The sequence below is a fragment of the Nicotiana attenuata genome, unplaced genomic scaffold, assembly GCF_001879085.1.
Source record: "Nicotiana attenuata strain UT unplaced genomic scaffold, NIATTr2, whole genome shotgun sequence".
Classification (NCBI taxonomy): Eukaryota; Viridiplantae; Streptophyta; class Magnoliopsida; order Solanales; family Solanaceae; genus Nicotiana; species Nicotiana attenuata.
In genome coordinates, this window is record NW_017672733.1 from 9,220 (window position 1) to 36,096 (window position 26,877).

The 26,877-nt window shown below is 35.4% G+C and overlaps 3 protein-coding genes and 1 long non-coding RNA gene across 4 annotated transcripts; 2 read left to right on the forward strand and 2 right to left on the reverse strand.

The window, feature by feature from the left end:
• Window positions 1-3,610: 3,610 nt before the first annotated feature.
• On the reverse strand, window positions 3,611-8,054 carry LOC109214308 (sucrose transport protein SUC8-like). Its single transcript, XM_019378218.1, has 6 exons — window positions 6,881-8,054; window positions 6,095-6,565; window positions 4,946-5,269; window positions 4,481-4,544; window positions 4,364-4,407; window positions 3,611-4,019 (listed from the first exon to the last, which is right to left on the reverse strand). Exons 1-6 carry the CDS (start codon window positions 7,334-7,336, stop codon window positions 3,840-3,842), a joined length of 1,539 nt encoding a protein of 512 aa, XP_019233763.1. The 5' UTR covers window positions 7,337-8,054; the 3' UTR covers window positions 3,611-3,839.
• A 253-nt stretch (window positions 8,055-8,307) lies between these two features.
• Window positions 8,308-17,251, reverse strand: LOC109214305. Its single transcript, XM_019378214.1, has 13 exons — window positions 16,946-17,251; window positions 15,847-16,392; window positions 14,822-15,147; window positions 14,621-14,713; window positions 14,432-14,522; window positions 13,539-13,632; window positions 12,430-12,527; window positions 12,201-12,270; window positions 11,986-12,080; window positions 9,946-10,062; window positions 9,753-9,829; window positions 9,398-9,442; window positions 8,308-9,311 (listed from the first exon to the last, which is right to left on the reverse strand). The coding sequence occupies exons 2-13, from the start codon at window positions 16,171-16,173 to the stop codon at window positions 8,810-8,812; spliced, it is 1,935 nt and encodes a 644-aa protein (XP_019233759.1). The 5' UTR covers window positions 16,174-16,392; window positions 16,946-17,251; the 3' UTR covers window positions 8,308-8,809.
• A 3,858-nt stretch (window positions 17,252-21,109) lies between these two features.
• On the forward strand, window positions 21,110-23,197 carry LOC109214307. Its single transcript, XR_002066154.1, has 2 exons — window positions 21,110-21,887; window positions 22,890-23,197. It is a non-coding gene; the product is annotated as an uncharacterized LOC109214307 (long non-coding RNA).
• A 2,885-nt stretch (window positions 23,198-26,082) lies between these two features.
• Window positions 26,083-26,877, forward strand: LOC109214304. Its single transcript, XM_019378212.1, has one exon. The coding sequence runs from the start codon at window positions 26,083-26,085 to the stop codon at window positions 26,875-26,877; it is 795 nt and encodes a 264-aa protein (XP_019233757.1).

Consider the following 26,877-nt stretch of genomic DNA (forward strand, 5'->3'; position numbering starts at 1 on the left):
CAGTCGAGCCTAGAGCAGGTTTGTTGAGGATGCTTGTTAGAATTTCAGTCAGCCATGCCTCAAGGAGTTTTTTTACAGCTGGAGGTACCCCTTCCTCTACATACATGGAGGCTCCTTTACCACGGAGTTTGTTATGCTGCAGTGTGGGGGGGCGGTGATCCATCTTACCTAGGGGACACACTAGGCGTCATGTCTTCACCTGCCGTTTTGCAGCTTTTGTTGATGACATTCATGAGGTTGATTGGGAAGTCACTTGCTATCCCCACCCTTTCTTCTCGGTTACCTGGCACATAGAATTTTGCACCAAAAAAAGGAGATCTTGGGTTTTATGACGTTAGTGACCTGCGTTAGTTGTAGATCTAGAGGAAACTAAAAATTTAACTAAGAAATCCCCACAGACGACGCCAAAATTTTTGACCAAAAATATAAATCTTGGTTCAAATAATTAAATTTATGTAAACAAGGGTTAATCTTAGCTAACAATAATATCCTTAGATCTTAGTTTTAAAAGAAGCAATAGATATCATATAGATTTGGACGGACAGTAGCAGTATCACGTAATAAATGCTCTGAAAAAACAGGAACAGTAATGTAGCATACAATATTTAATGAACAACAATAAATTGCATTTAAGTAAATAGGAGGAATGATTCACTCAATAAAGGATGGAATAAGTGGATCTTCCTCCTGACCATGACTGATGGATAAATCCTCGAATAATCGAGGATTTCTCGAATCTGATGGTAAAGTATAGACAAGAATTTCAATGAAAAGGTGATGTTTGTTTCGCGTGAGAGCCAAATATTTTGAGTCAAAGTGATTTTTTTTACAAATGAGTATCACATGCTCCCTATCATGTCTCTTTTTCTATTTATATGGGACATGTTCCTAAGAAACCCTAATAGTACAAGTGCAGAGAATATCTACTAGAATATTCTCTTTAATATCCAATCTTGAAAACTAGCCGTTACAACTCTATCAACGGTACTCGACCTCAACCTTGACCCTTGTTGACGCCTCGACTACGGCTCTCGTCGACACTTCGACCACATGATTTGCGACTTCTTGGACCATCTTGACAAATGATGATTTGAGGATTCTTCCCTTTGTATTATCATGGCCTAAATATTCTAAAGGCGGATTTTAACCCATACACAGAGCCGGGCCTATGTACAGAGAAGAGGGATCACCGGACCCTGTTAATCTCGGTAAAAGATCTAGATATATAAGTACATATATGTTGAAAATGATTATGTATTTTGCCTGTAATCATTAGGATTAAAAGTTTGATGGGGCACTGGTTGAGCAGTCCACTTATGTAGTCCACTGGTTGAGCTATGTCAATTATTCTTCAAACTGAACTGGGGGTTATCCAGAACATGTCCGGCAACCTCATTGTTGGGAACGTCTTCGACCTTGACGTACATATCCAACATTTTGATTACAAGAAATTTCCGGTATTCATCCGGAGTACTCAGAAAATTCCTCAAAGTTTCATCATCGTAGATGTTTAACTCCGAGTAAAAAGCAGCCCCTTGCGGAGTGACGGAATACCGATATCTTCCGGTTACTTTAAGTATCACTGAACGTTTCCTCACACTTATTTTTTTGCATAACAATGATATCAATTTATCGTACTCCATTGTAACTGGTAATTTAACATGGCCCTGTGGAGATAAACTATACCTCACAGAGTTATTCTCCATCACAACCTCACCCCCCCCCCCCCCAATATAATGAAACTCTTATTCTACGCTCTTCAGACATTACGAAAAAAATGCTTAAGAATTTAACAAGAAAAAATTGAATGGGAGTTAGAATTTTTTGTGAATGAATTTTCCTAAAATCCTAACCACTTTATATAGGAAATGGCTAGTCCGGGATATGGAAATTTTTTTATGTATAGCGTTCTTTGAATATACGCTATACACATTTAAATTATTGTTATGTCAGTTAATTTATTGGTGGGTCCAATATCAGGGGTATAGCGTGTTGTTTTTGTACGCTATATGTATAGCGTAAAAATTCAGCACGTTATATATGTCAGTCAAATCGTCAGTCTATATAGCGTCCAAATACAAGACGTTATACCTTAACGGCAAAAGTTACCGTTAAGGTATAGCGTCTTGAATTTGGACGTTATATATAGAAAGGTAATTTTTTTTTCACTTATTAATGTAGTTTGAATCCAAAAGAACCACAATTGGGTTCCGGACTCGCGTTTTAGGGGGAGTACTGCTTGTGCGAAACTGGCCAACTTTTCCTTTTAATAGCAGGAATTATTACATGTTAAGTTTTGTTTTTTTTTCTAGGCACTTGGGGCTTTCTTTTTTGGAACATTTACCAAAATGTTGGTCGAATTTACTGTTTAACATAAATTATACAATGATCTTATACGGGTACACATCTGTTATATATGAATTACACATATATATACAACTGCGTGTTATTTTTAGTTTAAGTGGTTGGGTAGACGACTATTTAAGTTCATTCTTCTTTTTTTAAAACTTATTATTTCTTCGATCTTAATTTATGTGATGCACTTTGACTGGCATGGAAGTTAAGAAAAAAATAAAGAATTTTAAATTGTATGGTCTAAAACATGTCATACATAAAATGGAAAGTGCATCACATAAATTGGAAAAAAAAAAAAAAGGAATTAACAAATTGATATCCAGAAACCCATCCAAGAATTGTTGCCCTTTTATCCACCGAAAGTATAGTATAAATGAACTTTTGTATAATCAATGCAACTTAACCTACTATAAGAATTTATTCGTCTTATTTTTTGGGTTACTAACTTGATTTGGTAATTATTGTAATTACCTTTAGTTACATTTTAATGATCTCATAGTACTAAAAAAATTACATTGGACGTGCATAGAAGTTAAAACCCTTTCTTTTTCTTGTTAGTGCCCGTTTGGATTGGCTTATTTTAAGTGCTTTTAAGCCAAAATAATTTTTAAGTCATTTTGTAGTGTTTGGATGGAGTAAAAAAAATACTTTTAAGCACTTGTTTTTAAGCTAAAAAGACAAAAACAAGTCAAAAGCTAAAAGCTAGAATTCCTAACTTATGGCTTAAAAACTATTTTGGCTTAAAAATCACTTAAAATAAGCTCATTCAAACGGGCTCTTAGTTGGGTGCTAACTGCCCTTTTTCTCATATACCGTTTTCCCATTTAATAGTTCACATACTTTAAACCACGATAGAAATAACATTGGGGAAAAGAGGGCGAAGCGCAGCAATAGCACTTTTAAGCGCGATATTTAAAACATATTCATAATTTATAATATATTTAAAGATTAACCAATTCACCCAAACTTCAGGACTTAGTGTCCTGGATTTTGAGCTGCTAACTTGAGATTTAGGACCAAGTGTCCTGAATTTCTGAACTACTAATTTAAAACTAAGGACATAAGATGTGAACTTCAGGACACAATTTTCGAACTTTAGGACACGATGTCCTGAAGTTTGAATTTTGAGGTTTAAACTCTAGGACGCCGTGTCCTAAATTTGCGCGAAATTAGCTAATCTTTAAATAAATTGCAAATGTGAATATATTTTAAGCATCATGCTTAAATATGGCTATATGGTGTCATTTCCACGAGAAAAGAAGGAATTCTGTCAGCCTTTTAAGTAAGTAACATATACTAACAATTCCTTTCAAACTCAAAACGGTATGTTAATATATACTCCTATTTAACATCATTAATTTGTACAACCATTTACAAAAGGAAGGAAAAGAAAAACGCGACGTTCAAAATTGTGCTACTCTAATTCTACATATTATGAACAAAAACAAAAATGAGTGATCAAAACTTGTTTAATTTGTATTTTGTCAGTGGGAAGCAACGGCGAAAATGGGGCTAGGTTCAACATCAGGCTCAGTAGGAGAAGGCAACAATGTGAGTGCCAAAATACCACTGACTGCAGCTGCAATTGCTCCCGCCACAAACGCCGGCAAGTTCCCTCCTCCGAATAACGCATCAAATGGCCCTCCCACTAGTGACACTAACGTCTGTATGTTAATAGAAAAAAGCAGTTTTAGTTTCTAACACTTCTATCCAAATAGATAATGACTTATTCGTTAATTCCGCAAAAGTATTTTTCAGCTAATTAAAATTTTCTGTATTAAGTTACTTCTCTAGCATTATATGTCACTGCCCTTGTTTGTGCTTAGTCTACAAATACATTTTTTCGAATCATTGAAACGTTATCAAGTACTTAGGAAAATGAAAAACCGAGAGGTGCAAATTAAATTAAATATCCAACGTCAGTCACAATTGTTTAAACTAGAAAAGGCAAAAGACATCGAGAATATATATATATATATATACACGTGAGAAAGTTATAGTTATTTACCTGTGGGACAACTATTGCAAGATTTATGACTCCTTGTGATAGACCTGTGGATTAAAAGAACCATGTTAAATATAGTTTATTATTAACATCGTAACAAGAATTTTCAGGATTAATTACCTTGCCCTGCCCCAGCATTGCTAGAATATATAGATGCCATAGCAAATGGGATGCTATAAAGGACCTGTACATGACGAGATATAAGCACATAGAATTTCCCCAAATTGGATCCACATTGTTTAATAAGTCCTTTTCTTAATACTTAAAAATACTCAAAAGTCAGCTCATTGAAAATTGTTAAACTAAAAAATCTAGAAAGGCTTTTTTAGTTGTTAGCCCTAATTTCATACCAAATACTCATTCTGTTTTACCTCAAAGTGCAAATTTTACTTTTTTATTGATTTATATGTTTATTAATTTATAAAAAATAACACCCGGTGTCTTGTAATACACTAGTTAAATTTTCATTGAGCCAAATGAGGTTAAATTCTTATCATATTACGAACTTAAATGCATTACATAATTGTTTGTGTTAAAATTAAGTACCAAATTAGAAATAATTGAGGGGTTAATAGAAGAACTCACTGCTAGAGGAATTCCCGTAACAGCAATAAGAAGCAAGGCACTGATCTTGACACCTTGATCCGGCGGCAGAAGTTCGCCGTCGTCGCCGCCGTATCGCCGTGATTTCTCTGCCATTTTTGTAACAAAAACAGTCATGGCCAAGCAAATAGCCAAGATGAAATTGACAATCCCCCATAGCCTTTTTGCACCACCTAGCCACTTTCCAACACACTCCACTCCCATTGACATTAAACATAGCACCAGTGAGCTCAACAGAAACCCAAATACACCTGCATGTACTCCTTTATTGTATAGATTCCCGTCCCTAACTCTGCCCCCATATACCTGCAAAAATAAACCAAGTATTTGAGCAGATTTTAATCTCCACAATACATTAATGTTTGGTTGCTCCTTTAATTTGTCTTCTCCTCATAAATTAATAATATATGCATAAGTTAAGCAAGAATGTATGTATTTTTTTTATGCGGAATACACTGAGTAATAAGAATATGGGTATTAGTAATACATGGACTAAAGATGCTAAAATAACAAAACTAACCATTATAATAGTCCAAAAAAATTTTGTTTTGATTAAAAAGTAAACAAGTAGTAGTATTTAAATTATACCCTCTGTCTTAATTTATGTGGCAATGTTTGACTAGCCACGAAGTTAGAAAGAAAGACGAAAGACTTTTGAAAGTTATGGTCTAAAATAAACAATAGACATTTGTGTGGCTATAAATCATTTTATTAAGGATAAATGAAAAATTTTACGTTAAATTTCTTTTAAATAGTATATGTCATTCTTTTTTAGATTGACTAAATATTAATATTTGCATACAATTCTTCCATTACTAGCTAATCATTACATTACTAATGTCTGCATTATTAATCACACATAAACAAATCAACCCCTAAAAACGAAGGAGGTATTCTTAATATAGAAGGAGGCATTCCAACTATAAACGAAAAGAAGACACATAAATTGAAACGGAAGAAAGGAGTATATATACAACAATAACAATAACAAACCCGGTATAATCTCACGAATGGGGTCTGGGAGGGTAGTGTGTATACAGACTTTATCCCTACCTTGAGGATAGAGAGGTTTTTTTTGATAGACCCTTGGCTCAAGGAAAGAAAGGAGTATATATACAGCTAAATAAATACCTCTTTGCCCATCCAGTCAGTGCCATATAAGGTGAATGGAAACCAAGCAATCCAGTTTACAGCTGTGACCATCAGAAGAATCCACACTGATCTTGGCAAATGCGTTAGAGCTTCAAACATCTCTCCAAAAAACAACAATCCTCCTTTTTTTCCTGATGAACCCAAATACTCACTGATGATGAAATGATCTTTCTGCGGCAGCCCTTTTTCATCCACAGTTGTTAAGGCTAAGGTTGTTAAAGTGAGCAAAAGAACTACTGAAATCAGAAAACAACTCTTTAGGTTTGCACATTGAACACCACAGGCTTCCGTCTTTGTGAAGGGGAAGATGGTGTAGAGGTGAGAATATGAACCGGCGGCATTCCCCAGAATGCTTCCGATCGCCATGAAGAATGCGTAGCAAGAATGTGCCGTCCTTATCCGACCGGCTTTTCCGCCAGAGAGATCAGCCAAGAATGCTCTGCACGGACCCTGCATTCAAAATACGTTCAACAAATCATTTACTGATACTGTCAAACCTCTCTATAACAGTCTCGTTTGTTCCGATATTTTTGGGCTGCTATAGTGAAGTGCTGTTATAAAGGACATATTACAAGATAACATAAAAATCGAATCCGAGAAAAACTTGGCTTTTATAGTGAATGACTGTTATATAGAGGTGTTGTTATAGAGAGGTAACCGTATATGTCCATCAGTAACATACTTTCACTAGTCCAGAGGCTAACGGAAAAACTTTAGGTAGCCCTATATGAGCATATAAAAGTTAAGCTCTAATATTTCAGTTACCTGTAACATGTTGTTAGCGACATCAAGGTACCAAAACCCAACGATAAAAGTAATAATGCCAAGAGGCTTAGTTTTTGTATCAAGAGGATCACCAAAAGCATGGCCAATATCAGCAGCAAAGCCAATGAAAATGACGGCAACGGCGACGAGGGAGGAGCCGGCGGCAATGAAGGGCCGACGGCGGCCAAAGGTGGAGGAGAGGTTGTCACTTATGTAACCAACCACAGGCTGAACAATCATTCCAGAAATAGGTCCACAGAGCCATATAATTGAAGCATATCTGTGTGGAATACCTAGTAGCTGTATATAAGGAGTTAACAAAGAGAGCTGAAGTGCCCATCCGAATTGAACTCCAGCAGCTATGGATGCCACCATTACTATCTTCCAACGTGGTGGCAGTACTGGAACAGCTAAATATGGCTGTTGAACTTTCATTTCCATAGTACCACTCTCCATTGAAATATCAATCTGTGTTTAAGTATGTATGACTTGGTCTACAAAATTATGAAAATAATTATACGTATCTAAATGAAAAAGGACAGCACTATGCACTAAACTACGGCATAGGGTCGTGAGAATATATATATGTATCTAAATGATTGGATTGAAATTGATTATAACAAAAAAAGGTCATATAACATATTCTCACGTTACACAAAACAAAATCACAAGAAGAAATGTGTTTCAGTCTCAATCCCATCTTCGGCTATATATTCTTTGTCACTAAGTAAAAGAACGTATATCAAAAAAAAGGATGAAAATCCATGAGAAGGAAAATGGGAAAGCTTCAATACCTGTTAAGGTACTGAAAAAGAAAAAACGTAATAGACAGAGAGAGGAGATGTTCTTGTTCTCTCTTCCTTCTTTTCTTTTTCCTTTTTCAAAATGATTAATGACTCTAAGAGCGAAAAAGATCTCTGGCGCTCTAGAGCGCCAGAGAGAAAGAAGAAAGAAAAGCTCTTTCTCTTCTCCAGTTCTTGATCTCTTGCTTTTTCCCTTTTCTCTTTTCTAAATTGCCCTAATGGAAATGGTAGACATCAAAAATGGAATCTACCTCTTCATTATATGTGAAATGCTCTACATTTCCTTGAGACGAGGAAAATCAAGAGTCTTCCGTGACTTAGGTCTTTTAAAACGGAACTCCAGTTATTAAAAAGCGTGTCATTCTTTTGCGGCGGACGCGCTATTTTGCGCGATACAGCAAATATATACACGGTATATTCTACAATTTAACTAAAAAAATTACCATTCGTAGCTATATATTCAGAAAATTACGCAACACAACAAACATATCCACATTTGTAGGAATAAAAGTGTATTTATCTTTGAGAAAACCCAAGAACCAAAAGGAAAAAAAAATGGAAATGTAATATTCACTTGCTGATGGCCTGAAAATACTCTCCACTAATAAGGAACAAAGGATTATATAGGAGAAACAAAGAACAAGCTTTTGATTATTAAAGGAAAAAATAATATAGAACAACATTCTGTACATATGAGGATAGAATTGTGGGAGTCGCATTAATTCAGCTCTACTAAAAAGCTCAGCTCTATCAAACTTCTCCCACCCACCTATCCGCCAGCTCTCCCGAGAGGTTTCAAGATACCAGATAGCTCAACCAAGCCTGTATCCCAACTTTCCTATTTTTATCAGAAAACGGAAAAGACAGAGAGACAAAGAATCACTTTCACTCATCAGAGTACCCTAAATTTACTGGAAAAATTGCAGCAGAAAGATTGCAGAACTTCGATGTGTTTCTGACATCTGATTCACCAACACAAACTAGGCCATAATACAAGGCACCAGAGGAAGATGATCAGCTCATGCAGAAAGGCAGCCAGTGCATCAGAAAATAATCAAATGCAGTAGAAAGACGACGCGTCAAATAAAAGATCCCTCTTTGCCAATGCAACTACAATATTGTACCATTATGCGCCCCGAATGGTGTCCACTCTGTCGATGACATCCAAAGCTTTGAGTCGGTCAATGTCAAAGTCGATCACTGGAACAGAAGACGGTCTCCTTATAGGAAAGGGGTCCTTCCTGGTTTCTCTTATAGGGGAATGGTTACTACTCTTACTCAGCCTATGGAACTTGCTCAACCTTGTTCTTGCTGTATCGAATTCTTGAGACTTGCTAATTCCAGGAGTCAGTTTTCTCTTGCTTACATCCCGAAGCATTTCTTGGTCTTCAACAGTTAATGCAGGAGATGGAGAACTTGGCTTGTGTGTTAACTGATTCATCCTTTGATTAGGGTAACAGCTTGGAGATTTCACAGGAGATCTAATTCCACCGTTTGTAGCATTTCTTGACTGAGTGACAAGATGATGAAGCCACACCACCAGTTCAAGAATATAAGCTTCGGTTTTCTCCTTATCGGCATGATAGAGTGTCTCAATTCTAAGTAGATCAGTCTGGCCAGCAGGTTTCCTGTCATTTCAGAGCAAATGAGTATACATGCTTTCCATAAAACTGGTTCAAGCAGTTAAGAACAAGTTTCATTCAGTTGAGCTCACCCGGTATTTGCCCATTCTCCAACCCATCCAAAGCCATGGTGGGCCCTGCAACAATTTTCATTAAAACTGTGTAACAATGATGGAAATAACAATCTGAACTAGTACAGTCAAAGGAGAGAATAGTTGAAATACACCAAGGTATAATGTTCAATTTAGCTCATGTAAAATCTATAAGGACAACCTCCAAACAAACATCCCACTGAATTTAAGAGTCTCAAGAAAACTCAAATTAGAATTCCTTTTACCAACTAACATAGTATAGCTGACAAGAAAGTCCCTCAGACTAAGAAACATATGAAGAATCATGGAAAACTGTAAGCAATGAATAATATATTGTAAGGCATCGTATTTTTACTTGGTTGTATTGGTTGCCATGGGAACAAGCCACTGCAGTGTTTTCTCCATTTCAGCTTTGATTTGTTGCACAGTTAACTGCACCAAAAGAATATTGAGTGTTATTAACATTCAATTACCTAGAAGGAAGAAACTTGCACCCCCTCCCCTCCCCCCTTTACCCACACACACAAAAACCTTAACCGAGAAAACACCTCTTCCTTGAGCTGGAACGATTGCAGTTTGAATCGCAAAGCTGACTTTATGCTTGGTGGCAACCCTTGGTATAAAGCATCTCTTGTATTTGGGGGCACCGAACCTGATCGAGCAACCTGATCATGTAAAATGTGGTACTCTCATTTTGTATTTTCCAATTAGAAATATGTCAACAACTAAATTTAAAAATATTTTTTTAAAATGTTCTGACAACAACATGGATGCTAATCCAAAATACCAATTAGTTACAATTTCAGCAAGATTGTAAAAACTGTAAGCCAAATGATTCCATTACTTAAGGGACCTTTACTGAAAAAGAAACAATGTATTTGGCTGTCTAGTGAGAACTTTTAAGAAAATTATAAACCTTCAAGAATTTGAGGCAGTCACCAAATTCCAACATGGGTAATGATCCACCTAGAGTGACCAACAATTGACTTCCAAACATTTACAAGTGTCACCTATGAGGCATATATATTAGCCAGCTATACGCGAGGACCAGAACGTTTGGGGTGACAAAGAAAAGATTACATCTTTATTCAAACAAACAAGTCAAAACATCAAAATCAAATAAAAAACAAATAGGGTGCTTAAGTTGATGTGTAATAAAGCCCACCTAATAATAATCCAACATCTTCGGACAACAACACAACAACAATTACGCCTCAATCCAAACAAGTTGGGGCCGGCTATATGAATCCTCATTAACCATGTTACTCCATTTAAACTCATCTCACACCAATATTATACAAAATATTAATTAAAAGGTACTAGAAGTTCTTTATATTTTCTACTGACATATAAATCTCTGATAGGCTAAACAACTCCTCGAAAAGCATACGACATAAAACATAAGTGCCAACATAACTAAAACATTTTCTCAACTAATAGGTATTTCCTATAGTCCTATATATATCTTCTCCTTCCATTGTGCTTTATCTTTCGCTAAGTTTGCACGGATCCTAAGAAATTGTAGGTCCTTCGAGAAAATTTCCTTTCGAGTGATTTTAGGTCTACCTTGTCCCTTTTTAACACCTTCACTCCTCATGGTTTCACATCTACAAACCAGTGCATCTTGGCGGCCGACACAAGACATGACCATACTATTTCAAGCAACCTTCTGTGATTTTATCCTCGATGTGCGCTACTATGAACCTTCTAACGAATTTTGTCATTGCTAATCTTGTCTATCCTTGTATGACATCACATCCATCTTAGCACCTACATCTCTGCAATATTCATCTTGTGGATGTGTTGGACTATAGCAGTCCAACATTCCGCCCCATGTAACATTGTTGATCTTATAATTATTCTATAAAATTTACCTTTCACTTTCACTTTAGTAGGTATCCTTATAACATAACACCCCGGTAGCACTTCTCCCTCCGAAAGGATAGGTTGGCTCTGATACCATAGTAGCACTTCTCCCTTTCAACTATCTGACTTTGATTCTATTCTATGTGTAACGTCTTCATCTAAGAGTAAGTGGATGAGATAGTGAAAACCATGAACGCATTTAGAGTAAGAATTCAGATGCCTTCTATAAAGAATCAACACCTTAAAGTACTGCTTTCTAAATAACACAATGAGCAAGCTAATCTTGGGACTTCCATTTATCGCTTTCAAATTCTAGTCGTGATATGAATTTCACAAATTCAATGGCAATTTGAATATTCTCAATGTGGCAGATTCTGTGGCATTTGTTTGTGGTCCCAATTAATGCACCTCCATCCTTCATTGTAAGTTTGTAACTTCAAAAAGAGATGAGAGAATACAGCTCTATGAAAGAAGAAAATGAGATGAGAGCATATATATTGGGATTAAGATGATGATCAACTGAGAATACACAGAACATTAACGAGGAAGATAACTGTTTGATATATTTATGACAAGAACAAAAACAAAAGCATATTAGCTTAAGGGGGAAAGATACCCACTTTTTTCCATGTTCCATAAAGGATATGAATGAAGGCAAAAGGTTTAATGAGAGTGTCAATAATGCAGCTTCTCGAATAATTGTATGTACATAAGATGCTTACAAGTGTATCAATCTGAGTAATGATATTCGCATAATGTAATGCAAGACCAGCAGATCCTAATCTCTGATGGTTGTTTTTTATTGGTCGGTCTCCATCTGCAAGGTTCAGTAAAACTATAGCAATCAGGTCAAAAAAATTTTAATTCAGTAAAACAGTTTTGTATAACAGGCCAAGAACCATGATAAAAAGTTATGTTGAAGTTTCAAATGCATTACCAGTGCTGCCAAATGCAGCATGGATCTCCAAATGGAGGAAGTGAACAATGTCAACAAGCTTTTCCATCACCTTCAATTATGGCAAAGCACATATTAGTACAGTCAATTGAAAAGAACCTCGATGGTTTTTCTTAAACAAGTCCATCCGTCTTGTTCAGCAAGTGGAAACCACATTACAAGTATTGAATAATAGAATAAAAGAGAACACAAAGCAGCACTAACTTGCTACCTCTTCCAATACCCTGGACCAGAGAGACTTCTTTTTCAAGCTTTTAACATGTTTCTTTTGACTTTTCAACTCTGCCCTCAAAATTGCAAGGGTATCTCCTGCGTATTTATATGTTAAAACAGTATTTTAAAAAAAATATATAAAGATAGTATGAAGAAACATATTTATATGTTAAAACAGTATTTTAGTAAATGAAGATAATGCAAGAATAACCAAGAGGAAGCTGGATAAGGAAACAAAGGTCTCACGTCCCATAGAATCACATGAAGTTGGAGAAACAATCTTTACACCGACTAAAAGTACGGAATAGCCTCAACAACTAGAATTCCCTTACACAAGGCAAACAAAAAGTTAAAGTAACCACTCCAGAAAACAATGTCCTAAATGCTGTCGGGAATCAGTAAGACGCCTGCATCCCTATATGCTAGTTTCCTATAGATTTAAGGTCTTTTTGGTTTGCATTAGTTATCAGATTTGATGATGATTTTTTACTAAATGTGATTGATATTTTCCAATCAGATAGAAGATCTGATTTTATTAAATAAGAACTAAAAATTGCTTTGATGAAGAGTAGGTAGTTTGCCTACGACTATCTCGGCCTCCCACTGGAGCATCTAGCAAGGAGCGGACAGTATGGGACCAAGTGATTGAAAATTTGAAAGAATTGAGAGAAAATTAGCGGGATGTCAAAAGAAGGAAAGAGATCACGATCAAGGGCACTCTCTTGAGCATTTTAACGGATTAATATTTAGGTATATATACCATCTCTTTTCCTCTCCTTTCAAACAAAGAAAAGTGACTGAAGTTTTTCTCTTTGGAACCGTGTTACGTCTAATTCCTATCTAGCTAGAAAACGACGATAGAGTCTACCAGCTCAAGATTTCTCCATTAGGATATTTGTCGCACTCCATGGAAACCCCAGAAGGAGTGCTCCGTCTAGGCCCACAACACCTCAAATGTTGGTAAGTTACTAATGATATGACAAACTGGAGGCAGATCATTGTAGAGAAATAGTTTATATAAACTTTGAGCATGAATTATTCCTAGACAGATCAGCTGCTTTAAAATAGAAGCTAAAAACACAAAGAGAGTATCCATGGAGAGATGACCTCTCTGAGTAGCATTTGAGGTATCCTCTTCTTGAACTTTACGTCGACAATCTTGCTCAATTCTGTCCAATGCATGCAATTCATGGTACAGTTCCTGCGAAAGGCATAATAATTAAAATTTACTAAGACCAGATAGTCTTGTCTACTTTTTTCTTTTACTTTTTTCGAAAAAGAAAGAACTTTGCAATTGCGAGAAAGGTGTAATGCAACGAGATGTCTTCGCTTTCATAAAGTGTTAAGTAATAAGAAGGCAACAATGCTTGCACTCCAAGCATCCATGATAAGCATGAAGCTATTAAATCCCATTAAAATAGAAAAGACTAATCTGCCATAGCGAATATAGAACTGACCTGTCCCGAGATGATCAAACAAAATGTTTGTAAGTTAGAATTGAATTTAATGGGCTTAATTGCAAAGAAGCACTCATTACCGACCAGATGCTGGAACAATCTATGAGAAACTCTTTAAGACACCCCCATCAAGCATTTCTGCTCCTCGCACCCCCTCATTGCTATTGCACTAACTAACTCATTCTATCACTCTCTCTCTCACACACAATACATGGTATCATGGACTAACTTCTCAACCCATAACCCCATGGTCACCCACTTCACTGACCACTAGGATTGGATGTGCATTTGAAGGGTTGAAATACTTGTTGTACAGGTCAGAGGAACTTCTTTTAATTGTTGGAATACCTATGAGATTCTGCATTGATGCTTTTAATAAAAAATTAAGTTTTTGTGTGAAGTTGTCTACTTTTGTACTATATTGTATACCAGAGCCCTTCACATCAATAACTTTATTTTAATTTATCAAAGAAAATGGAAAGATAAAGAAAGAAATAGGGGGAAAAAAATGTCGAGAAATAGAGAGGTTGAGATGGAACTTACAGCTGTATAATGTACCAAGGTCATTAAATGCAGCATCATAGACTCGGCTTCTTCTTTTAATTGTTTATGAGGTGTCAATTCTGACTCCAACCTGAATGTAATGGAATGAACTACAGATGATGTGAAAATTCATTTCCGAAGCAGTAACAACAAAGCTAGCAAAACTGGACTAAAGTTAGTTTTAAATACTTCTCAAAGTAGCGGTCTAAGTTGTGCCATTGAGGATCTTTGCAACTATTTCCAAAGCGAACCACTTCACAAGAGAATATTTTCAGCTCATCCCTGTCAAAATACAACAAGCATCTCAGTGTTGAGCAAAAAGAAATTGAAAGTAGCATGTGATATTTGAATGTTCATTCATGCAAAAAGCTATTTCAGACTCTTTAGCACCTTTTGTCTGCTGCAGCAATTCTCAAGAGCTCATCCATATCTTTTGATATCAACAGCTGCACACCTTCAGAAGGGAGCACCACCTCCTTCAAATGCTTAATGTTCTCTTTTGAAAGGGAATACATAAGATTGGCGCCCTTGACAATCGTATTTGCCACTTCAAATGCCAAAATTGAAATTTTATTTCCCTTGGTTGCCATGCTGGACGCAAAGCCACCACTTAGGCTTAAATTTGTCATGCTGCTACCTAATGTGTCCAACACATCTACTGCCTTGCCAAGCCCCACCGTACCAGCTCTGCCCAAAAGTGAACTCACTTCTGAAACCTGTCAAACAAATATAAAACAATTAGATATTACCATTTAGAAACATAACCAATAATTTTCATTGTTTGGAAATTAATACTCTGAATAAAACAAGAATTATTGCCAAAGGATGGTCAAAATAATATTGTATGTAAGTGTAAATTATATCGCCATCAATACCAAGTGAAAGTAAAGTAGCATTGCAGCATCTTTAGTCAAAAAATATAAAGAAAGCTGACCAGGGGGATTTTATTTTATGTGGAAGATTTTCAGATGGTTCGGGTTGCAATGTGTGATGCCTCACACCGTGAAGGATATGTTCAGCTGGGAATTTAGAAGACAGCGGAGAAGACGAAGAGTGTGGCATGTTGCTCCACTAGTACTCAGGTTGGTTGCATGGAAAGAGATAAATAGAAGAGCTTTTGAAGGGAAGGAAATGGTTTTGTACTTTGAGGAATAGCCTCTTGTCCCTTTTTTTGGTGCACCATGTGATTCCTGTTTGTATAGACGATTGGTGTCTTTCATAGAGAGTTACATTTCTTTGTAGATTCTACCTTTTACCACTTGCATTCAGGAGTTTTTATCATTCACCTTTGTATCTTCCTACAACCTATCTGACATTTGGTTATTGTCAAGACAGCACAAATATAATGAGGAAAAAAGGCAAGAAGCATCAGGTTATAGTCAAAGGAAATAACAACGAATAGGGTGACCACTCACCTTTGCCATGGCAACTTGCTTTGACCTTGTTGATCTGGTTTTATTTGATAAAGCCCTAGACAATCGAGGAATTCCATCATTGATATCATCCATATCAACCCCATGAGAAACTGCATTCAACTCCGGAAAAGAGAATGCTGGTTCACTCGGTTGTTTTTCTGTGCTTTCCCCCGGTGGAGATTGCATAGACTCATTATTAGCCTGTGTGGGCAACCTATGTGACTGATAAACTGTTCCAGCACCATAATTAAAGTGGCCGTTGACATGTGGAAGGCCACGACCTGTTGTATTCTCACTGGTGGCTCTTCTTGAGCAAAGGCCACCCATTGCCGTATAATGACCTTCAACCTACTTAAACCTCAATGTTTCCATCAAGATTTCAGTCAAAATTTTATAAATAACTTAAGACACTGCTGCAGCAGAGGACTGATCAAGAAAGCCACTTCAAGATTCTGTGCTCAAATGGGTCTAAATTACTACATGACCAAATTTACGATGGTCATCAACCTCTGAGCACAGGTACTAGCTAAGTCAACTGACTCAAACCTGCAAACCATAACATTAGAAAAGTCAATGTCAAGAGCATATCCCCTTATCTCAATAAATTGGCAATAAAGCAATGCAACCCCTCCCACCCCCCACCCCATTGGAGGAAATACTCAAAAATCAAACTTCAAAGCATATTCAAACAAAAGAAAGAATGAAAGAAAGAAATACAGAACAAGTAATGGAATCCAAATGGAACAATGTACAAGATAATTATTGCTAAAATTAGAGATTAGCAGAGGATTTCAAATAACACCACTATATTGCCAGATGCCTCACAAGAAGCACTCTACTTGAACTACACATAAGTTAAAATTTTAATTATCTAACTAAGTATGCACTCACTGCCACAAATTAGCAGGCAGCTACTGATATAAAATCCTAGATCCATATATGTAGCATGAACTATACAGAAGCAAGTGAAAACAAGTAAAACTCATAACTTGTCTCATCAGTCAGAAGAACAAAATCAAAACAAACAAAAAGACACTTACATACTACATAAACACAAACAGTTGTAAGCACTAAGCAGATGCTAAAGAAACAAACTTACCAAGTAAGAGAAAAAGATAATAACTTGGATCTGAACAAAGACACAACAGATTATAAAACCGTTAACACCTTTTTCAACAGGAACAAGATACACTTGAACAAGGTGAGAAATTAAGGGTAATACAAGTGATTAGTAGATATATTTTTCTTGAATTTTTGGAGAGTATGAGGTGGGGAAGGGGAAGTTGGGTCAAGAATAATGGCAAAGAAGTAAGCAAAGAGAACCCCAAGTCAGACACGATAGAGTAGGCAAAGTTTCTCTCTCACACACACACACAGTTACCTATGTTCTTGAAAGACTAGTGACACTATCGAGTAGTAGGGTGCTGTGCTTGCTTGCTGACTCTCGTCATTGGAAAAAAACACTTAATTGAGTTACAGCAATTTTAATGAATTTGACTTTCCGAGGAGTATTATTTACAAGTTGAGTTGAATTTAAAAAAAAATTGTGATATTCCAGAATTTGTCATGTTTTATATGTTTGTAAATTGTATATACTTATATCAGTAAAATAAGTGAATAATATTACTTTTTTTAGTTTTTATATGTATCATAAATTCATATGTAAAATATATCTGAATTAATTGTGTGTCTCTGTTAGAGTTTGTACAATGACTAGCTTTTTATATGATATTAAATAATTTCTTCTACGTACATAAAGAATTTTGGAGCTAAAAATCTTCTTAATATGATATTCAAGCAAAGCACATAATGTTATTCAACTTCGATTCATTTTATATTATGTTACTATATTTCATATGTCAAGCTCTATGTGTACGTTATATCATCCTCATAAGAAATTTGACGCTTCCTCAACTAACTTTTAGATTGAGTTAAACAACGTATCCATCTTATATTCAAACTTGGAAAAGAATTAACTATAATTAATTGATAAAATTTTAATAAAGGTTACATTAAGTATTTAATAAATTTGGCCAAAAACATTGCAAAGTGAAAATTCCCCCTACCCAAACGGGAGAAATTCAAAAATAGCCAGATTTACAAGTGGTCATTCAAAAATAGCCACAGTTTTAAAAGTAATCGAAATTTAGCCACTTTTCATGTAAAGATAAATCTGAACGAAAACACTATTCAAAATCCGAAAAATACTTCAGTATAATACACTGGAGTTCCAGCATATATACTGGAGTTTCAGCAAAGTATACGGGAACTCCAGTATATTATACTGGAGTTCTAGCAAAGTATACTGGACTTCTAGCATATTATACTTGAGTTCCAGTATAATATACCGGTCCGACATAATATGCTGGAGTTCATACACAAGTGCACCGATCTCCAGTATATTATTCTGGAACTTTCCGTGTTGCAGCAAAAGAACGACTATTTTTTAATGACTTTACAAACGCTGGCTATTTTTGAATGTCCAGTCGCGAAAACTGGCTAGCCCGTACTATTTAAGTATGGTCCATAATAGCAGGCCAGACGCCACCCACTTGCTTTCCTTTTGTCTTTTTTCGATGGTCAAAGCCCCAAAGTAATGATCTTTTTTCCAATGGTACTCCCTCCGGTTCAAAATAAGTGATTTTTTGGATGTTTTCATACAGATTAAGAAATCCACCTTTTAACATTAATTAGCAATAGAATTGACCATATTAACCTTTACTATCTCACATAAACACTCCTAACACATATTCCAACACTATTTACTCTAAGGACAATGTAGGAAAAAAATAATTAATTCATTCTTGAAATCTGGAAAAATCACTTATTTTGGACCACAAGAAAAAGGCCAAAAAATCACTTATTTTGGACCGGAGGGAGTAATAATTTATTACCTCAAAAGAGAGTAAAGAGTCCCATTACCATAGAGTGATGATTATATTATTATATGACCAACACTTTTTACCATAAGTTCTCAGTTACCACAATTCATTTTTTAAGATTTCAGTGCCACTCGCCCCCTGTGGTGCTTGCTCTCACTCAATGCTCTAGAGTTCAAAAATTTGTTTTCCTTTTTTTCATTTTAACTTTCATCAAATAATTAGCTCACATTGTAATTTGCTTATAATTGATTTATCAAAAGAAAAAAGTAATGTCATTTATAAGGGTCATATTTTCTATAACTTTAAATGTCATTTCTTACACACGAATAATAACTCTTTGAAGTCTTTTGTTGTAAATTCTAAATTTGTATCTGTTAATAAATGATCATTTCATGCACATCTAATTCATTCAAAGAATTGATCAAAATAACTTCGTGGCATTTGACTTCAAATAATATTGTGGTTGCTTTTCATTGCTTTTCTTTTCCAGCAAAGAACGAGGCTCTTGTTTTAAAATGAAAGGTTAATATTTTATTTTACTTTATTCTTTTTTCTTGAGTCTGAAAAAAGAATTTCCTGAATCTTGCTTATAAGTATTGATTATATCTAAATTTAGTTGATAGAGTATAACTTTAAGGAGCAATATCGAAAATATCTAACCGTACAAACTGAAATCAAAACGAAAAATGAAAAATAAAACCATACCAAATTTATTTCAGTACGGTATTAGTGTGTAATGTTTTAAAATCAAAAATCAAAATCTTTCAAACCACATCAAACCGACAGATGAACATCCCTAGTACTAAATATTTTGGAAAACACAAAGAAAAATAAAAAATCTAAATTTTCAAAACGCCAGCAGAAAGTGTAAATCACTGGAAAGCTCGAAAAGCATTCACTTAGAGCTGATTTAAGGGAACAGAAAAATTAAGGAAAATAGATATGAAAAACTCAGCAAAAGCAATAAGCGTAACATGATATTACCCAGCATAGACCGGGGATTATCAGAGTTTGGTTTCTAATGCTAAACAGATAAGCAACATGATTTCTAGATAGATAAAGAGGAATTTTCAGAAATCACTATTGTTTAGTGGCTATTAACTTCCTATAGCTATCATATACATAATTACTTGCTATAGCTATTATTTAGTTGTTACGCGATTGTATTCGTTGTATTCGCGTTGTTGTATTCATGAATACAGTAGTAAAATTCGCCTAAAAAATAGGGGAATCCAACTGTGCGACTGTATTCGTTGTATTCGCGCTACTATATTCATGAATACAGTAGCGGAATTCGCCTAAAAAATAGGGGAGTCCAGCTGTTTAATAACGGAAAGAGAATCAATTAGCGTGTATCACTCATAATTTAACTCAATAATATCAATTCTACATAAAATTTGTTGCTATGCGATTGTATTCACTGGATTCGCGCTACTGTATTCATGAATACATTATTAGGGGAGTCCAGCTTTCACGCTGCTGTATTCATGAATACAGGGGAGTCCAGCTTTCACGCTGTTGTATTCATGAATACAGGGGAGTCCAACTTTCACGCTACTATATTCAGGAATACGGTAGCGAGATTCGCCTAAAAAATATGTGAGTCCAACTGTTTAATAACGGAAAGAGGATTAATTAGCGTGTATCACTCCTAATTTAACTCGACAAAATTAATTTTACTTAAATTTCGCTGCTACTGTGATGTATTCCATGTATTCGCGTGACTGTATTTGTAAATACAGTGAGGTAATCAAGAAATAGGGTGTATACCGTTATATTCAATTCGACTGTATACATTATATTCAATTCACAAATATTCATTATTCACTATTATACATTGTATTCAATTCCAGTATTCAACTCGACTGTATTCAAACAATACGAAATCATTGTTGACATCCAATTTTGTCCCTCTGTTCTTCAAATTAATTCTCTTGAGCTTCTAATTTATTATTACATCAAATACTTTATTTTTTTAATATTGTTTTTCAGTTACTACAACTATTACTATTACTATTACTATTACTATTACTATTCTTGTTGTTATTATTATTAGTATTACAATGTCATTATAATATTACTATTGCTAATATTATTGTTGTTGTTGTTGTTATTGTTGTTTTTGTTTTTGTTGTTGTTGTTGTTGTTGTTGTTATTATTATTATTATTATTATTATTATTATCTACTTAATAATTTATTTGAAAGAACCAATTAAGCCTAATTGAGGAGCCCAAAATAATTACTAGGAAGAAAGGAAATTAAGGACTATTCCAAGCCCAAATTCGATCATCAGCTAGGTCTTGCAACCAGCCCACCAGATACAGCCCAATTTTTATTAGTCCAGAGCCTAATCCACAAAGACTATAGTCCAAATCTTAGTACATTCCTAGCGGCTGCCTCTTACCCCATCTTCTTCTCCTACTTTAAGCAAAATTTGTCCATCGTCTCTTGAAATCCAAAGCTTGTCACTCCATTTTGATACAAATCCCATCTCTCTCACATGTGGTCTCCTTTTTCGAGCAAGTAGGAATAGTCAAACCAAATCTTACTCTTTTGTAAAATAGCAAGAACGAATCTCTTCCACTCTGAAGCAAACAAAGGATTTGGTCAAATTTTCTTCAAAAGAATCCAAAACTCTTCTCCCAACAATAGCGAAGTTTCACTCTATGGGTAGGGTTTACCTCTAGCTATCTCGATTTCTTTGTACTTTGTTGCCATTTTCATACTTTGAATTCTCAAACGGACATATTCAAAAGCTTTGCTCGTGACACCCTTTTGAATAATTTGAAATTCAAATTCGAACTCTAGCTCTGGGTCTAAATCTCTCCCTATAAATATATCTTGTTGCAATTCAAGAAGGGGAGATTTTTTTGGCTGCCACCATTTCGGAACTTCAAGATTCTTAAAGTTATTTAGTTCAATTAAAAGGCTTACACGAGGCTTTAGTCGCCCCCTAACACCACTATTTTTCTTACTCTTATCATTGTTGTCGTCCCTTAAAATCTCTAAGAAAACACTTTCAAACATTTTATTTTATTTTGTCTCGGAATACTTTAACCGCGATAGAGGTGCTCGAACCTACTCGGCTCAAGGTTCGCATCTATTCATGACGAGAAAGTAGATTCGAGATCGTGCCCCGGTTCGCTGCCCCACAACAGGTAAAATCTGACCCTATTTCGATTGTGTTTCCCCTTTTGTTTAAGACACTGTGTTTGTTTAGAAAAGCATATCTTAAGTTTACTTCTTTATCTGTTGTAATGAGATGTGTCAATGATATTTGTTGTTGAAGTGAAATGAGGAATTCATGCTTTAAGTCTCTGATGTACTCATATTTGTCGTGCTAAAAGTTTATGACCAAATTATGTTACTTGCTATTACTATTCAGTTGTGATAGAAAACAGGAATTTTGTGATTAACATTCTGTTTCTAATGTATTTTTAAATTTTATTCTTGAGTTAATTTTAGGTATAAATATTGTAATACAAAGCATGTCGTTAGGTAAAACTGTGTCGCAACTTTAGATATTTTTGTTATAATCTAGAAATCATGGTTATAACTTAACTATCATTTTAGTTTGATTTAAGTGATTAGCATAGTCCCAAAATACATGCTGCTACCATGTCTTCATTAGAAACATGAACTTAGGAAATATTTCTATAAACCTCTCGCCAAGTCCAAGAAAAGTGAATGTTTGTGCCTCTGTTACTTTTATCATCATAATGAAATATATGTTTCTTGATGATAATGGTACCATGATTTAAGATCTTTACATGGACTTTATAAGAAATTGATTAATAAGTTACATACTTGAGTTATAGGTGCAAATGCTGAAATTTTACCTTTTCACGTGATAATAGAAAGTACTGATATCTGCTTATTTCATCGTTGCTATGGACATACTGCTTTAGTTCCTGTTTGAGAGGACACATTTATTCTAATTTGTGTACTGGATGGAGAATGTATTTTTGGGATAGTTTTTTAGCATACTTAAGTCTTGAATTCTTTCTTTATATGAAATATGCTAGTTTATAGAGTATAGATTTGAATGTAGTAGTGTGGTATCGTTTACTTATTCTGTACTTATAGATAATAATTAGATTTTCTTTTTCTTTCTACCTCCTTCATTTTTTTATTTCCCTTTCTTTACATGTACACTCTAGAGCAAATGGAGTCTTAATTCGAGACACTCGCAGTGGAGTCTCATAGAGACTCAACGCTACCACCACCACATGGAGTCATTGCATACCATCTTCCTTAGAGCATCGGATAGCAAGAAAAAGAAACAAGCCAAACGCTTGGGACGCCTATGGCGTTCTTATTCTTCCTTTACTATGTGTTACATTTATTGTTATGATTGCTGACTAACTTGTGTTTTGGAATTTATCTCAAGTGTGAGATTGTGTTAAAAACTCATGTTTAATGTAGATTTAACAATGGAGTCATTTTAATCATAAAGATTTTGTGTCTAGGTAGACCTGTACCACCTACATCATATAGAATAGAACACCTATAATAAAGACTTTTATATATGTTCTTTAACTAGAGCTATCACAATGTTTTATACATAAACACTTAATGCATTAGACTACTGAAAGTAGTATTGTAAAATCAGCCTTTAAGGTAATAGTTTTAAATCAATTTCTTATGGCGTCAAGTTAGATATATTTTAAATCAATTTCCAATGGCATCGGGCTAAATATTTTTTGAGTCTAAAATGATAGTCGAGCACTTTGAAACATACAAAGAAATTGCTCCTCTTTTACAATGTATTTAAAACCTTTTTCTGCTAAGCTTAGACTCACTATCTAGGAAGAATGGTTGTTCCACTTAGTTGGCGGATTTATTATTCTACTCGATCACTTTGTAATCCTAAGTTAAAATCATTTACTACTTAACTGTGAGTTATTCTTTTTTTTAATACTTATAAAATATTTTACTTATATGACTTTACTATTAACCTAAGTTTGACCGGTTAACCGTAATTAACGGATCATATAGGGTGCCTTCATAACCTTCCCTATAGGATTAATTAGAACCCTTACCTAGAATTTCTAAGGTTAAGAAGACCGTAAAAACAGAGTTAACTTTAAGCACTACTTAGTTAAAATTGGTGTCATAATTCACCGTTAAAATAATTAGGTGGCGACTCTCTTTACTTAATTAAACCTTCAGATTTACCAATATGTTGTACTCTAGTTTGAACCGCGTTAAAATGGGGTATAACAATCACAAAACAAAATAATATTCGGTTATATTCAAAAAATATAGATCTTTGGGATACATAAATACATGCAAAAAAAGTAATATATTTATACAAAAATAAAAATGTATTTGAGTGTATTTATATATAATACAATGTATTTGTATCATTGTATGTGACTAAAATAGCAAAGAAGAAAGTTCACCGGGGATGGCTTTTACCGGCCAAGCAAAATACTATATACATTGTATTAAAACTAAAAAAGCAGACGAACAAAAACCCATCCCTCAAATCTTCTTCGGCGTATCCATGGCCAGATCTGTTCACCTAAAAGGATGAGCCAATAGTGGATGATGACGCCAACGATCAAAACTGAGTACTTTAGTGGGTATACCTCATGTAACCCTCTCCGGAGTTGTTGAATCAGCCATTGAAAATGAAATTTGAAGTTTCTTCCTCAAAACCTAACAATGGCGAAAATTTATTAAAAAAAAGTGAAGAGAAAAAGAAGAATGGTAGAGTAATTTGGCGTGAAACGACCAAAAGCTTTACCAATTACCACGAACTTTTGGAGCAAAAACGTTGAGGATCAATTCTGAAGTTGGCGGGGAGGATTGCAACTGGGTTGATCAGCCAATATTGGGGGCGGGGGAAACTGACCCGGGCTCCATTTCTTAAGACCTTCCGTCTTTCTCCTAAGGGCCCTCTTCCTATTTAGGGGGTTGAACGTCGGGGTTGTTCTTATTTTACCGGAGGGGTTTGAATTAGCTAGGAGACATTGTTGTTATGTTTTTCAGTTATAAGCCATTGTTGTGTGGTCCCTTTCGAGCGGTTCCTTCTTTTCTTTTTTTGATGATTTAAAGGCGACAACTCTTTTCGAATTGGGCCTTAGAGCTATGAGCTATAAGCCTATAACACATACGCAAGAAGGAAGAATGCCTAATTGGACGGGTACCCTAAGGAGGGGGAGTCGCTTGCTTGTTTGGTGTAGAAATTTGTTCCTAGAATCTTGCTGAGAGAGAGAGAGATTGTGGAGAGAGAAAGAAGAAAAATCTAGCTGTGATTTGAGAGAGAACGTGTGTTAACTAAAAGAAAGAGAAAAAAAAACATAAATAGCGTATTCACGCCTATATGGTAGTGTACGATAAATACTTATTTTGCTATAAAATATAAAAAGTAGCTATAGATAATAATATTTTAAAATAGTTTTGGTTTAGAATAAATAAGGTGTAATAGTTTGCTATAGGAGGTAAAATTTTCATAGATAAATAATTGCAAATCCATTGATATTTTGAGTCCTTTGGACAGAACTAGGAAGTGACAAGGATATTCTTACACTCTGTTTGGATCATTGTTACCCATCATTTTATAATGTATGGTATTGTATTGTGTTGTTTTATGAATACAACGTTTGGATAGATTGTATTATTTGCTGCAGTCAAAAACATTTTGCTGTTTGGTTTGACTGTATTGTACTGTACTGTAACTGATAAGTTTACTAAGATACCCTTAATTGTTTTAAATATTATCAAGTAATTAGAGTTGGAATTAAAAAAAAAGAGAATGTAGAGAGAAAAACTCTGGCGATCGTTGAGCAAGGTAGCTAACCTCACCGGCCACGATGACACACAATAATCACCTTCCCCTCCCTACACAATCACCTCTTCCGATTGATACTATGAATAGATTAATTACACCAGCAATTAGCCCCAATGCAACTGTTATATTGGATGCCAGGTATGGGGAGTGCCCCTACTGTCATGCAAGCCCCACCGGCAACGGAGAAGGATGAATCGCAAGTAATGGAACCAGGATTACTGACAGCGGCACGGAAATTAACCTACTCAGCTGGGTCTCAAAGTACAAAGTACACCGTGTCAGAGGTAGTTAAGGGCAACAGAGTTCAAACACAAGGCATGCAACTAAAGTTCTACCCTCCAGTTGTAAAGGATAGAGTGAAAATGGCCAAGCTGAATCCAAAGGAGATAGAACAACAGTGTAAGCGATAGAAAACAACGTTGATTGGATACGTGCTAGGGCGAAATCCGTTGTTCAAAGAGATGCTCAAATTCGTCTAGGGAGTATGGAATTTAGTGACGACACCAACGGTACTTCTTCATGACGATGGGTATTTTATTTTTCGATTTAAATCTATGGAGGACAAAAACTTAATTGTGCAAAATGGACCTTACACCTTCAATAGCAGACCTATGGTCTTGAAAGACTGGGATCCGGATTTCCAGATTCAGAATGAATCTATGAGAATAGTTCCTATATGGGTTAACCTACTTGGGCTGCCTATCCAGTGTTGGGCTGAGAAAAACTTAGGTAGGATTGCTAGTCTGCTAGGCAAACCTATTTGCACTGATAAACTTACAGCACAATGTGAAAGAATTTCATATGCTAGAGTACTCATTGAGATGGATATCATACAGCCACTACTAGATGAAATACTCATTGAAAAGCCAGATGGAAATAGCTGGATGCAGAGAGTGGATTTTGAATGGAAACCAAAGCTTTGCTTGGACTGCAACAAATTTGGGCATGGTACTGGTGAGTGTCAACAAACAACACAGCAGTATGAGGAACCAAAACAACATAAAAGAAGAAGGAGGAAGAGAACAAGAATGGAATGGAAGCCAAAAGCAACAGACACAGGAAATAACAGAACAAAGGTTTTGCCTCAGGAGGAACCTACACAGCAGGAGACAGTAGTAGAGATAGAAGTGACTAATAGAGGCAAACAGGCAGTGCTTACTCAAGGATCAGCTGGTAGAAAGAGTTATAAGGATATTAACTATGAAGAACTAGCTAGAAGAAATTCATTTGCACCCCTGACAATACTTGAAAGGCCATCAAATGAAAGTCATCAGGGGCCATCTTTTAATAATGATAAAGCTCAAAGGGTAGCTGAGAGTACCAATCCTACTAATCATTATCCTCCATGA

Bases quoted from the DNA above. Each gene is read 5' to 3' on its own strand.
- LOC109214308 (XM_019378218.1), bottom strand. From the start codon at position 7,336: ATGGAGAGTGGTACTATGGAAATGAAAGTTCAACAGCCATATTTAGCT. The intron at 6,566-6,880 runs GTAACTGAAATA...TTTTGAATGCAG, and splicing joins TCGCTAACAACATGTTACAG to GGTCCGTGCAGAGCATTCTT. The intron at 4,020-4,363 runs GTAAATAACTAT...ATTAACATACAG, and splicing joins TTGCAATAGTTGTCCCACAG to ACGTTAGTGTCACTAGTGGG.
- LOC109214305 (XM_019378214.1), bottom strand. From the start codon at position 16,173: ATGGGTGGCCTTTGCTCAAGAAGAGCCACCAGTGAGAATACAACAGGT. The intron at 15,148-15,846 runs GTGAGTGGTCAC...TTTGTTTGACAG, and splicing joins AGCAAGTTGCCATGGCAAAG to GTTTCAGAAGTGAGTTCACT. The intron at 9,443-9,752 runs GTAAAAATACGA...AAATTGTTGCAG, and splicing joins ATGGCAACCAATACAACCAA to GGCCCACCATGGCTTTGGAT.
- LOC109214304 (XM_019378212.1), top strand. From the start codon at position 26,083: ATGGAGGACAAAAACTTAATTGTGCAAAATGGACCTTACACCTTCAAT.